Source organism: Electrophorus electricus, chromosome 9, assembly GCF_041902795.1.
Source record: "Electrophorus electricus isolate QZ-2024a chromosome 9, ASM4190279v1, whole genome shotgun sequence".
NCBI classification, from domain to species: Eukaryota; Metazoa; Chordata; class Actinopteri; order Gymnotiformes; family Gymnotidae; genus Electrophorus; species Electrophorus electricus.
Window position 1 is genome coordinate 17,912,773 of NC_137505.1, and position 13,454 is coordinate 17,926,226.

The 13,454-nt window shown below is 44.3% G+C and overlaps 2 protein-coding genes across 4 annotated transcripts; both read right to left on the reverse strand.

The window, feature by feature from the left end:
- Positions 1 to 948: 948 nt before the first annotated feature.
- Positions 949 to 7,207, reverse strand: me3 (malic enzyme 3, NADP(+)-dependent, mitochondrial). 2 transcript variants are annotated; one of them, XM_035522756.2, is made up of 15 exons: positions 7,053 to 7,206; positions 6,496 to 6,719; positions 5,540 to 5,673; positions 5,267 to 5,416; positions 5,017 to 5,092; positions 4,756 to 4,917; positions 4,252 to 4,355; positions 4,061 to 4,170; positions 3,842 to 3,939; positions 3,569 to 3,682; positions 3,200 to 3,305; positions 2,970 to 3,112; positions 2,664 to 2,837; positions 2,394 to 2,492; positions 949 to 2,041 (listed from the first exon to the last, which is right to left on the reverse strand). In XM_035522756.2, the coding sequence occupies exons 2-15, from the start codon at positions 6,712 to 6,714 to the stop codon at positions 1,880 to 1,882; spliced, it is 1,851 nt and encodes a 616-aa protein (XP_035378649.2). In that variant the 5' UTR covers positions 6,715 to 6,719; positions 7,053 to 7,206; the 3' UTR covers positions 949 to 1,879. The 2 variants fall into 2 exon arrangements, with proteins under 2 accessions (XP_035378649.2, XP_081576509.1); XM_081720383.1 differs by lacking the exon at positions 2,394 to 2,492 and having other exon boundaries at positions 7,053 to 7,207.
- A 187-nt stretch (positions 7,208 to 7,394) lies between these two features.
- ildr1b (immunoglobulin-like domain containing receptor 1b) lies at positions 7,395 to 13,411 on the reverse strand. 2 transcript variants are annotated; one of them, XM_027005153.3, is made up of 8 exons: positions 12,389 to 13,411; positions 11,644 to 11,814; positions 11,069 to 11,218; positions 10,749 to 10,868; positions 10,356 to 10,502; positions 9,952 to 10,077; positions 9,002 to 9,825; positions 7,395 to 8,831 (listed from the first exon to the last, which is right to left on the reverse strand). In XM_027005153.3, exons 1-8 carry the CDS (start codon positions 12,543 to 12,545, stop codon positions 8,793 to 8,795), a joined length of 1,734 nt encoding a protein of 577 aa, XP_026860954.3. In that variant the 5' UTR covers positions 12,546 to 13,411; the 3' UTR covers positions 7,395 to 8,792. The 2 variants fall into 2 exon arrangements, with proteins under 2 accessions (XP_026860954.3, XP_081576513.1); XM_081720387.1 differs by having other exon boundaries at positions 8,974 to 9,825.
- Between the last annotated feature and the right edge of the window lie 43 nt (positions 13,412 to 13,454).

Here is a 13,454-nt window from a genome sequence, read left to right on the forward strand (position 1 = left end):
CAGACACTCCTAAACACAGCTGCTCTTCTCCCCACCTAGTTCTACCTAACCAGTCAATAAACAGTAAAGCAGAAAGGAGTGCCATACAATTGTTGAATAGAATTCCATATTCAATCAGCTTGATCTTGCAAACTATAAAATGATTAAATAATACAGATGTTCTTGTAGCTTGAATATTAATGTCTTATGAAATTTTCTGTTTGTAGAAATCTTGCAGCATGTACTATATATTTATTTGCCTTTGATGGTCATATCCAACTGTCCAACAATGAGGCTTGTTTGCCTCTTTCTGTGTAGCATTCCTACATCTTTAATGACAGAGCTGTAACATCGCCCGCACGTGCCCAGACTGCCCCTTTACCTGTATGAGCTGAGTCGCACTGCAGCCAGCACCCACCTGGTTGGCAGGCCCAGAGTTTTACACACAGCCTCTGCCAGCTTCAGCCTGCCCACAGGTGAGTGCTACTTAGCGTTACAGCCAGAATTACACTGTATAGAGGCTAATTCAGTGAATGTAGCTGGTCAGCTTCCATGTCTGTAGATTTTGAACGTGGCACGCCCTTCCGTTTTTACACAGGACTAGACAGCTGAACCACATGCCCTGAAGTCACTTAATTCCACAGGGATCAGACACTTTAAAGGTTCTTAAGGGGACTAAATCATGTCTCATCACAACAGCTCTTCTTAAGGGGACTAAATCATGTCTCATCACAACAGCTCTCGAGGCCCATTGGAGGCACAAGTGTTGAAGCCCAGATGCAGATACGTGGACGAGCAAGACTTCATGAAGTACTCTACTGAAGTGGACTGGAAAGTTAGAATGTTTAAAAGGTAAATGCTGAGAAGGTGCTCAGTATAACTGGTAGACTACAGAGCAGTTTCTTAAGTGTTGGTTCTTACCGTATTCCTCCTTTTCTCCAATAATCTAAATCACACACATACATGGAATGGATTTGCTTTTAAATTGTTTATTTATTTAAAAGTTCCCCTTTGCTGAACATGTGAAAATAGACTTTGTTTACAGTGCTCAATCAATTTATGAATGACGATAGCAACAATTCTCCAGACACTAAGCACTGAACAATTTGCTAGCTACCACTGAAAATGAGGGTGGCCCAGACAGGTAGTCATGCTTTGTAGTTAGCACAGTATTGTCTGCTTTTGATGTGTTTGACACAATGTCCTTTGGCAAAATCCGTACGAGACAACACAGGAGTCTTAAAAACACAGCAAAAAAATAATAATAAAAGAGGAAACCTGCTTACAGTATTCAAGAATGATGCCATCTTATAAATAAAACTAGAGAAACATCCAATTTGTTGCAGGCAGTTCTTAAGATCCTACTAACAGAAATGGTATAAAAAGAACCTCTCACTAAATTGATAGCTGCATGATTGCAGCATGAATCAGTAATGGAATCAAAGGAGTGTTTAAAACCAGATATTTTGGCTTGGAGCGCACTCATAAGTGTAAAGCAAATCCTGGAGTGACAAAATCTATTCATAAAAGCTACACAAGAATAATTTGGCTGTTGGCTAGACAACAGTGGATTGCGGTAGTTTTTTTTTTTTTTAACCTGTATTTACAGCCATCCTTCCAATGATCCTTCAACACCCACATCTGCAGCACAGCCATGTGACCAATCAGATGAACTGCAGTCTTTGGCATCTGTGGGCAGAGGCAATGTCTTAAGAGCAGGAAGGTCTACTTTTAACTTACCAAAAATCTAACAATGGAGAAATTGGTTGAACACTGAATTCAAAGGCAAAAAGACTGAAATGACTGGCATGTCAGGAGGAGCAGATGGGCAAGGCAAGGTGGCGTTTTGTGGATCTCTCCAAGAGAGGAGGATACGGGGGGGGGGGGGGGGGGTAAGCAGCTACACATCCTGGACCTTCATGGCTTCCTTGGGCCATGTATAAGAGTCCAGTGTGAAGGAGTCATAGTCTGAATTGTAGACATGAGACAACACAAAGGCTTCTTTATCCTTGGGCTCTGGATACCAAGCAGCAATGCCGTGTTCGTAGGCGTAGTCCACGATCTGAGAGAAGAAGAGATGAAGACAAAGTCATTCGCAGGAAGTCAGAGAAATGAGAACCTGAACCGTTTAGACAATGGAAGGAGAGAGGTCGACTAAACTTGGATATCAGGTTATACATAGAAGCCTAAATAATTCGATCGACCGTCTGGCCTGACACTCCTCAACCTAGTTTACAATCGAGACCAGTGCCTTAATATAGCTCCCTATAATTTCACCATCTTTATGGGCACTAAGATGAAGGTGTACATGCACACATACGTGCACATATGTACACACTGCTCAACAGCACTATACAATATACTCAACTGCTGGCCTTGTTTAAACAGGACATCACAGGGAATTAGTCACTAACCTTCATGGCAATTTTAAAGGACACTTCTCTGATTGAGCCAAGAGGAGGATACAGTCTTCCCTCAGCTAGGTGCTCCTCTGTGACCATGTCAGCTATTGCCTGATATACACATCAGAACATTTGTGAGACACAGGCTTACCACCTCTGTAAAAATGGGACAGATTACAGAGAGTTCTAGGAACTGAAACTAGAGCAGGTATGGTACATTTATCATTCTAAAGTTCTCTGCGGTGTTATCAGTGTGATCAGTGTGTGAACATGAATGCTTACCTCTGCTGTGGTGAGGAAAATGTCATCGGATATGTGGCGCACCCCACAGGTGATGATCCCCAGTGCCACCCCAGGGAACACGTAGGCATTGTTGCCCTGGCCTGGGTGGAAGGTACGGCCATCCGCGAGGGTCACCTTCTTGAAGGGGCTTCCACTGGCAAAGATACCACGACCCTGAGACAGGCACACACACACACACACACACACGCACGCACGCACGCGCACACGCACGCACGGTCGTATTCATGAGGCAGCGGAGGAGTGCAGACTCAAAGGGAGCATAAAAGCTGGCTGGTGTCATGTTACCTGCGTCACCGTGTAGCACTGTTCCGCTGTGCACTCTGCCTTGCTGGTGGGATTGCTGAGGGCAAAGACGATGGGCCTCTCATTGAAGGAGGCCATGTCCTTGAGGATCTTTTCTGTAAACGCACCACCAATGGCTGCCACGCCTGCAAAGAGAGAAACCGATGAACACGATTAAATAATACATTTATGTTTTGGTAACTACAATTGATCACTGTACTCCTGTAAATTACCAATGATAGCTGTTGGTTTGATGGTCTGCACCACCTCCTCCAAGGTCTTTATTTGGGGGTGATCATGGGCAAACTCTTCCTTTTCATGATTCAGGTGACCTCTACCCTGAAGATCACATGGCAAAAAGACAACGTTTGACATGCTCTGTATGTAGTGTATACAGAACCAACTCCTGTCCTCGCAAAACTGTTCTAACATGTCATTCAAGACTGGAGGAACATACATTATTTGCGACTCATGCAATTACATTCTGCACTCTAATCAAGTCATCACGAACAGCCATTTCCAGGTATTGCGTAGGAGGATAGTCGCATCTTAGCACAATTATAACACGTACACCCACAGGTTAGTTAGCAGTTAACCATTACCTTCACAATAAGGCCTTTAGAGTCCACCATCCAGATCTTCTTGACAGCATCAGTGTGCGACACTCCCTCCTTCGCCATAGCCATGATTAGTAGGTGAGCAATGCCCAAAGCAGCCTGATCACATGATTAACAACAACCAATGAAATATCCCGCTTCATGAGCCAAAAACAGACTAAGCTTCAAACAATGCACAATTTGGAGTTGTTTCTCATGGGAGTGCAGAGTGACATATGAACAATAGGTCAATAAGAAGACAGACGGTCTAAACACTACCTCTCCTGCTCCCTGGAACACAAATTTGTGATCGGACAGTTTATTTTTGGTGAGCTTCAGAGCAGCGAGAACACCTGCAACAGCCACTGATGCTGTGCCTGAAAAATGAGACATTTTATTTATTTACAGCCAAATTCCAAATTAACCACCAAATAGGAGACTGAACTCAGGACCAAATTCTGGATTGTATTTATTGTTCTCTCTGGCACTCATATCTACCTTGTATATCATCGTTGAAAGTGCAATAACGGTTGCGGTACTTGCTAAGAATGCGGAAAGCATTGTTGTTGGCAAAGTCTTCAAACTGAATCAGACAGTTCATGCCATACCTGCAACTCAGACCAGTGTTAATCATTAATAAAAGTTATCAGCTTTAACACCCAACAGACTTAATACCCTTAAACACTCACTTGTCTGTAACAGCCTGCATGAACTCATCGATGAGGTCATCATATTCTTTCCCTCTCACCCTTTTGTGTTTCAGCCCAATGTACAAGGGGTCATTCAAGAGCGTCTTAGAGAAGAGAAAGTAAATGAAGCAAGCATGTTCTACTTTCTCCACAGGCAGGAACGGGTAAGGAGACTGCATCAAAACATGCAACTGTTCTTGGCTGACCATACCCAAATTAACAGAGAACAGATTCAGAAAATGGGCTGAAATTAAATCAACCCAGTCAGTACAATGAAACAGAAAATTATGGGCAGACAACATGAAGACATTGGCAGGAAAGACCTCTGATTTAACCCAGGGCAGTTTTATCCATGACACAGCAGGTTCTCACCATTGCATTTTGCAACAACTGGCAAATCGTCATTGTTTTTTTGTTTATGTCAAGCAGCCCAAACTTGTTACCCACACCTAAATGAAACGGAGGCTGACCCATTACAGTGCTGAACGCAGGAGTGTGGTGTACCTCGTTATCAGTGCCCACATCCAGCAGCACAGGCAGGCATTGCTGAGGGTGCACTCCTCCACATGCTGTGTACAGAGCCAGCTTGCCCACTGGGATGCCCATTCCGTAACTGCCCAGGTCACCCAGTCCCAGGATCCTCTCACCATCAGTCACCACTACGGCCTGACAGCACACATAGACAGACACAGAAAATCCATATGAAATCCTTCAAGATCCCACACCACATCTCTGCAAGCGTTCGTGCTAGGTTAAGCCACACACCTTGATGTTCTCCTCTGGCCATGAGTTTAGCATGGTGGCAATGTGGCCTCTGTCATGAATGGTGATAAACAATCCTCTGAGGGGAAATAAACAGGAGCCAATTTTCAGTCTAACTCCCACTGTAACAGTCTTTTAGTTAAAACAAATTTAAAGCTGTGTCTGGAATACAGGAAAAAAGGTTTTATACACATGAAAAGTATGTCAGTATCAGCGGATTTTGGCACATGTGCGTTTCTGGAATGTGCCTGACCGTGGTCTCCTGAACGCCAGGCCATACTGCTGGCAGGCTAGGCCTACAGTGGGAGTGTAAACTATAGGCATGAACTCCTCAATGTCAGAGGTCAACACACGATAGAAGAGCTTCTCATTCCTGTCTTGCAGGGTCATCAGCAAGATATACCTGTGAAAGGAAGTGTGAGGGGTAGAGAGAGAGGTGTAGAGTTTGAGTGTGTTTTCTCTCTGTTAAAAAATTTCTACAGATAATACAGTTCCATTGAAAACTGAAGTGGAAACTGAATATTACTTGTCGAGGGGGTTGGTGCGCGTCTCATAGCTTTTCATGACTCGGAGCACCTGGACGTCCTGGGAGAGAAAGCATGGCGGCAGAAGGCCGTGGATGCCCAGCTGGAGCCTCTCCTCCAGAGTAAAGGCCATGCCCTGTGGATCCAGCAACACATCCTAATGAAACGCCACTGCAAACAAACTTATAGTTGGCACAAATCAGACCATCATCTCATTTAAATAAGGGAACTTGCAAAGTATACTGGACAGCCTAGTAGTTAGCAGGCATGCTTCCAGCAGGGAGAACGGACACGCCACATGTTGGGCCTATTTATTTCTGACCAATGGATATGCTGAGGGACGACCCCTCCCCCATCATGCTGCCTGCTCTCTGGTGCTCTGTTTTTGCGCTTTCCTTCTCTCTGTGGACCCAACTATCCTCATTTTCAATTCTTTCCATATCCTGAAAAAAAAAATTTCTCACTCGCCACCTCCAACCTCTAAAAGCAGGATGCCAAGTGCAGGAGAGAGCATTTCTAAGTGGACATAAACTTCATGACACAGTCATACTGCTTTGCAAAACACAGAGTCATATCCTGCATTGCAGCTCCTTCATTTCAACAAAGGCTACACTGTAGATTAACAACACATTAAGTACCATTAATAAGCACACTACCCCACACTGTAGATCAGCATATGGGAATCTGGCTCTCTGAGAAAAATGAGTTTTATGCCATTCAAGAACTACCTTCCCCTGTCTACTGACATCACTTGTCTTATCAGCATGGAACTTTGATATTGCAATTATACCGCAGCTTTGTAAGGCGAATTCAGTTACGCAAAAATATCTGCCAAAGGTTGCACGTCCTCGCCATGATCTCAATCCTTGTTCTTTAATGCACAGCTAAAATTCCCCCCACCTGCCAAACAGAGCATCAACAGCCCCTAACCCCCCGTTGTAAAGATACTAGGTGATACCTTGTTGAGGTGGGGGTTTCTTGTGATATCATAACCTCGCTTTTTGGTGCTGAGGCTGGGATGGGAGTTCGCCCCCGAGTGACACCCTCTAAGAGCGCCAGTGAGAGGGCCGTGGACCCTGCGCCCCACAGGGAGAGATGAAAGGCTGCCCAGCACTCGAATGGCGCTGGTAGTCCTTTTGCACAGCAACAGCACACTCTTGTCAGAGAGAAAGTTCATGGTTCCTATAACAGAAAGACGGGGGCGGGGGTAATATATGTATCGGGATTTGGGCGTACATGATCGTGCAACAAAAGGTTATGCATTCAGTAGAGATGCTACCTTACGAGTTCAGCCAGTTCGTCTTAAACTGGACCATCAAGTAAATAACATCGGGCGTCACTTTTATATGCAAATTATCTAGTTTAGCTATCTACTTGAAAGAAGAAAAAAAAAACTTTAGCTAACTATGCGTCTCGTAATTCACAGCGAAATAAGGAAGCTAAGATAAGCTAAGCTAAGCTAGCTGTGGGCTTTAGAGCCAGCGCCAAACACAGCCACTGAAAAACGAGAAATACCTGAAGAAATTCAGATGCCTTGCTTCGCTCCAGTATAAACAGCTTCACACCGCATGTGATGTTGACGGAGGTCTGCCTCTGGTCAGACTGGTGTCGTAATCCGTGGAAACAGCTGATTCAAGCTGGTTTGACATTGACACCTTCACTTCCTAATACTCCAAACTCGGACAGCCTTTTCCTCGGGCAGATCCAATCGGAGTGAATCCAGTCCTGGTGAGCTAACTAGCTAGGGTAGGCTATCAGTCCTTTGTTTGCACACCTACAAAGGAAAGCTTTGACAAAAAAAGCAGATAATACCGCCCTTGATGGAATTAAACTATCAATTTACCAAGGACAGGTATCGTTTATCGACTGATTTCACTCGATGTGCGATTTTCTCCTTTTAAACTTATGCCACAGGTATGCAGCTAACAATGTTGCTTCAGCAAAAGGTGTAAAAATGTTAATCAAAAGAAAGACAATACTCGTATTTTTTCATAATTAGTGCTCATGTTGTCAAAAGGTATGCATTGTAAACTACCAAATAAAACATTTCTTAATTTTAGGCCAAATATGCAGTCACAAGCTGATTCAAACAATTACTAAACACTGATTGTAATTTAAAACACGAAGTAAACTTAGTGTCACAGACAAAATTAATGCGTGTTTAAGTCCAGCAAAAACGTGCAAAGTGAATTGAATTCTGGTATGCATTTCGATCTTCATTAGCATTTGACGTTATCACTAGTGAAAATCCAAATTAGATTCCAATTCAGCTCCATACAGGCTATTGATGCCCATAGAGAATAAACTGAGGACATGTTCTCAGGCATATTAGTACTAGTATGCAGTATTTTTGGCTAAATGTTGGCCACAAACTCTCATGCACAGATCTGAATGCCTTCTAAATACAATGCTCCAATGCCATTTCTCACTGACATAAGCTCCTTCTTTTGCTGGCTGGTGCGCGCGCGCGCGCACGCGCACACACACACACACACACACACACACACACACACACACACACACACACAACCTCCCTTTTCAGCCTGGACAAATATTTATGCACAGGGAATATCATTTCCACTTCAGTAATGACAGAAAGACAACAGACAGCACCACACAAACTGAATTTAAAGATGTGGAAAAGATGGAGGGTTGTTAAAAAGGGCCATTTCCTGTTTTCTAACTGATTAGTATCGAAAATAAGGATTATCTGGCCACTGCTTTTGAAGGACATTTCAAGAATAAACCTAATGAATAAGTGTAAGGATATGGGTACAAATCTTCCTTCATATCATGCATAATAAGACATACAAAAAACCCACCACCATTCACTTAACAAAAAACAAGATTCTCAGAATATACATTGAATCACAACTTGCCAAGACAAAACTGCTTAAGAATAAGTATAAAACCTTAGCTGAAGAACTGTATAACTTCCGAGCACTCATGTGCCTAACTTCACAGCACTTCAAAAGGTATACAAACAAAAACTCAATACAAAAATACATGTTTAAAACTATATAAAATGTATTTAAAAGATTTGTAAATGTTTAAAAATCTATAAATTAAAAAGGACAAGAAGCATAAAAGAGTATTATATTGATCATTCAACCTTCTTTTAGTGCTGTCCAGCCTTGGACAATGCTGTAATTTCTAAAGGAAGTCCTAGCACCACTCCCTCCTACCTTAAGTAAACATGCTAATTTAGACAGTCACTAGCGCGGGTGAAAATACAGGACAAGGCAGGATGAGGCTTCAAATCACCACACTGACGCCACTGCGAGAGCTCTTATCCTGAGAGCAAACAAGTAGAGGGAAGGGTATGAAGGGTAAAGAATGTTCAAGAAGGAAGGGTACAGGAGTATGAACAACAGAGAGAGAAAAGTTGAAGGCGTCAGTTAGTTAGCCAAGGTGTAAAGGATTAAGGACATATTACCTTGTTGTTCACCACCCTAGATGCCCACCGAGTAGCGTCCGTTGGTCCTTCCCCTGTGTCCAGGCTGGATCTCGATGGAGGAGTAGCTCGGAGGTTTTTCAGTCCAGGCTCTGTCTCGTGATCTCACAGCTCCTTTGTGACCATTCTCCTCCTCGGAGCTCCAGGAGGCCTGGCGAGGACTGGGGAAGTAACTCCTGTCCTGGCGAGCACACCCCAGCTCTTGCTCCGCTACGAGCTCGCCTTTTCTGCGCATGCGTGTACGAGAGCGCTCTCTGTAGCCACGCAGGATCCCTCGCCCATGTGGCGAGTCGGGGTCCCGCCGAGAGTCGTTCCGCCGCCCGCTCAGGCGGTTCGAACTGCCGCTGGAGTGGCTGGAGAGGCGGTTCCCCCCGCGTGCATCCCTCGGTGCCCTGCGGGAGGACAGGCTTGGGGCCCGGCTCACGATTGGAGGCAGCCGAATGACCCTGCGCTCCACCCCGTGGACGCCCATCTCCTCCAGGGCTGAGAGCATGCTGGGCGGACCCCGAGTGAAGGACACTGTCCGCGATAGGGGCTGTATGGGCTGCTCAGGCTGGACTGGGGGGGGTGCAGCCTGAGGATGCAGAGCATGAAGCGGTACCCCCGGGTACTGAGCCAACGGGGAGACAAGTGAGGCTCCCACATCCATCGCCCTCACCTGTCTCTCCAGGAAGTCCAGCATCGGGTTGGTGCCACGTTCACTACCATGCACACTCTCAAGCATGGTGGATTGGACATCGTGGGGAAATGCCATAGGTGGGATGGGCTGGGGGGAGGGAACAGCCATTGGTCCCATTGGAATGTTGTTTTTAGAAGGAAACTCAGAGAAGGAGCCTAGGAATAGCAGATTAAATACAACCAGTCTAATCAGAACAGATAAAATAGTGTCAGTGAATGTGAATGAAGCACAGCCATGCATCTCCTATTCTTAAGCTAGTGACTGTGGGCGGTGTTACGGACCGGAGTAGAGCAGAGGGTGTGCCTGAGAGGATGTTCTGGAGTCATTGTTGGGATAAAAGGGCTGGCCAAAGACCCAAGGAGCCATGGCTTTCTGAGCATTACGCAACATCCTGTGCTGCATCACATCTAGAGGGAAGAAAAAGACGAGAGGGAAAATTTGCGGCGCACCGACGTTAGGTTATTTTGCATCATGTTGCACGTTTAAACCTAAAAACTAAGGATAACTAGTTTAAAGCAATACAATAAAGTCTATTTTTGTAAATTCCAACATCATATGCGCTTGCATTTGGCCATCAGATCAGATAAGACAAAAGCATACACCGAAACACTAGTTGAACTAGACGAACGCTAGACGAACAACTGCAGGCGAGGCTGCTGGCTGAGGAGGCGATGTGTGTTTGTACCTTTCTCTGGACAGCAGCACACCTTTGGACAGCAGGGGCAGCGGACGTAGCAGCAGCATCTCTGAGGGCAGCACTGGCAGCAGCAGACACCCAGGAGTATGATCAACAGCAAACCCCCGATGATGATCAACAACACCGTCAGCCAATCTGAGACAGGGAGCCAGGCCATAACGTTACATCCCATTAGGTGACACGCTTTCTGTGCTTACTGATGGGAGTAATGCAACGTTTTTTGGTACACGTCCAAAATGTGCCAAGTATTCGATCAGTTAATGAAGGCCCTTTAAGCACTGGATCATCATTAAGATTCAGAAATACACCAATTGTTATTAATGCCGCCATATTACAGGATTTGAACGAGGTAATAACCAGTAGACAGCTAGTCGCACTTACTGTACACAATTAGTTCGACTTCCTGATCAGAGTCTCCGATGGTGTCTCCAGCCACATCAATTGAGCAGAAATACACACCATTATCCCACCACATGACCTCGGTGATGACCAGGTCGGCCTCTGCACACAAGCACGTTAAGAGAAATAAATGTCCAATGACTTTACAGGCACGGAGTGGAAAAGCACGCACTCTACAGGAGCAACACCAGGCTGATGTTCATACACAATACACCAAAGACAGACACTCGTGACCCTTTTCTAATCACTGGGCATGAGTGTCTGCGATGTGCCCCAGCGTTTTTGTCCAGGTCTGGGTTTACTGTTTAGGATGGTGATCTTGCGTTCACGATACTCAGCCCCCAGAATGGGCTCTTTGTTGCCGTTCTTCTGGATGACCGTGCGAATGGTGCGCTGGCGGTCTGGGCAGTCGTTGGCCGGGTTCTGGCCCAGAGTCAGAGCAGCCTGGTAGACTGAACAGAAACAGAGAATACGAAGGTTCACACTAATTTAATATTAACGGGCAGGGAGAACGTGACAAGAACAAGCTGTCAGTATCTGTACTCTGACAACCTGCATTTGTTTATTGAACATGCAGATATGCAAAACAGACCCATAATTAGACAACTGTTTCACTGTACAAAGGGCAAAGAAATCTTCAATTTATAAATTGTTTATAAATGTATAAACCATTACAATTCAAAGACAGTAATGTAAATGCATAGGTGTTTCCTGCTCACAGTACTCATATAATGTGTTTTACGTTGGGTGGTGTGAGCGGTGTTGTGTTTATATGAAACCTACACAACTGTACAGGAATTAAAGAAAGAATGGAATTAAAGAAAACTGAAACCACTGCATGCTGTCTGGACTTCACTATGGTCTCTGCGATGTGTACCTGTTGTGTAATACTGCAACACTGGGTCCAAGCAGAAGGATTTGTAGCGCCATGTAACCAGAACCTCTTGCAGATTAGCTGAAGTAGAGTAATCACAACGTAGGATGACGGAGGCAAACAGCATTGTACTTCTCTGGTTGTAAGGAACCGTCACCTGGATGGCAAGCAGCTCTAAAAAAGTGTGAGAAAGAAACTCAAACGTTCTCCCTCACTCTCACAAATATTTTATTTTATCATATCCTCACTTTGTGTAAGAAAATCAAGAATAAACATTTGTGAGAAAGCTGTGCTTTCTGCTGGGATAGGACAGCATGGCTACCATGCCAGAACGCAATTGTACCGAGAGCTGTAACCTTTTGCGTTGCTGTGAGGGAACCGCAGTGATGAATAAAATGTGACAATACTTCGGTTTCTAGCTTGCTTAAAGCAACAGGCAGTTGTTTTGTGAACACACGTCTCCGTGGATGAACCAGGGGATACTCCCGCCGTTCAGCAGAGCCACAGTAAATTAGTAATTAAAGAAATAAGCCACAAACGCAGTTTTGGTTTTTTAAATATTGATGTGTCACGTGATCAGGTTTGTTTTTTCATCATGTTTGCACCTGCAGGGAAGATGATTAACCCACACAAATGTACAAATAGAAACTAATAAAACTGTAGGTAGTAGCGCTCTCTGTCTATGCGTGTTTTTAAGTACAAAAACCGATTTTTTTTGGAAATAAATAAAAGGCGTGTAAAACTTTACCTGCAGTGAAATGGTTGTAGAACAGCGCCGCTATCAAAGTATACTTGTTCATGGTTTTACCGCACACGGAAAATCTCTTCGATACTGTCACAAAACGGCACCAAACTTGGTCGCTCGGCTTCAGGCTGTTATCTAACAGAAGAACAACCCATCGCATAAGGATAACTTCGTGCGTTGTTCGGAAAAAGGCTCCTGGTTTGACGCAACTTTCTGTCCAGGTGTAAAGGTATATCCCACAGGCCCTTCAGTTCACATTCCCCTCCCCCTGCGATGGTGATATCATTAACCTTACCACTGAACGGGTCTTCGCCGTAGACAGCATTATGTAGTTTTTGTTCATCCTAAAAGCCAAATTTCACTGCATTAACTGCATTCGCTGTAACCTATTATCTTTGTTTGATGGTACAAAGTACAAATAATTAATGTTCCACCAGTTTATATATACTACCACAAGGGGGCGCTCCACCGCTTGTTTGGTAATCTGGAAGTCGAGGCGACATGAAGATATTCATCGTCACGTTGTGTCGGCTTTTACATCGGATTCACTGCTAGCTACTGTAAAACCTAACGTTTACACAAATTATGCCACCAATATATCACTAATTTCACATGCCACGTGTTTAATAGAGCGTTATTACGTTATTTCCCATAAGCCCAGGTAATTATCGTGAGTGCAGAAAGGTATTTTTAAAACTAAAAACGCAATAACTTTGCAAACACATTTGAGTTGGAGCGGATGGAATATGTAGATGTTGTGAGATTAGTTTACCTTATATAACGCATAATTGTTTGGCTGTGCAACGTGTGTGTGTATATGTGTGTAAAACATTGCACTGGGTCCTCCTGTCGTAAATCCAAATGAAGCTGTGAGCACAGAGCACCTGCGGGGGTCGATGCCAGTTTCCTCCTATTGTACCGCTATTTCCTGCTTATAAACCATGTTTTCCTGTCCCGTTTCCTGTTATATGGTGTATATATATATGATGCTGTGTGTTCCTTACCAAAGAGGCGTGTTATGCATATTTAGTAGTTTACACTGATATGAGATAAGAAGCACACATATTTT

What these genes read in the sequence shown, in the direction of transcription:
- me3 (XM_035522756.2), bottom strand. Translation starts at nt 6,714, where the DNA reads ATGAACTTTCTCTCTGACAAGAGTGTGCTGTTGCTGTGCAAAAGGACT. An exon ending in GGCCAGAGGAGAACATCAAG is followed by an intron (nt 4,918 to 5,016) that starts GTGTGTGGCTTA and finishes GTGTGCTGTCAG; the next exon opens with GCCGTAGTGGTGACTGATGG. An exon ending in TTTTCCTCACCACAGCAGAG is followed by an intron (nt 2,493 to 2,663) that starts GTAAGCATTCAT and finishes TGTGTATATCAG; the next exon opens with GCAATAGCTGACATGGTCAC.
- ildr1b (XM_027005153.3), bottom strand. Translation starts at nt 12,545, where the DNA reads ATGCGATGGGTTGTTCTTCTGTTAGATAACAGCCTGAAGCCGAGCGAC. An exon ending in CTACAACCATTTCACTGCAG is followed by an intron (nt 11,815 to 12,388) that starts GTAAAGTTTTAC and finishes ACACTTTTTTAG; the next exon opens with AGCTGCTTGCCATCCAGGTG. An exon ending in GTTGCAGTATTACACAACAG is followed by an intron (nt 11,219 to 11,643) that starts GTACACATCGCA and finishes GTTTCTGTTCAG; the next exon opens with TCTACCAGGCTGCTCTGACT.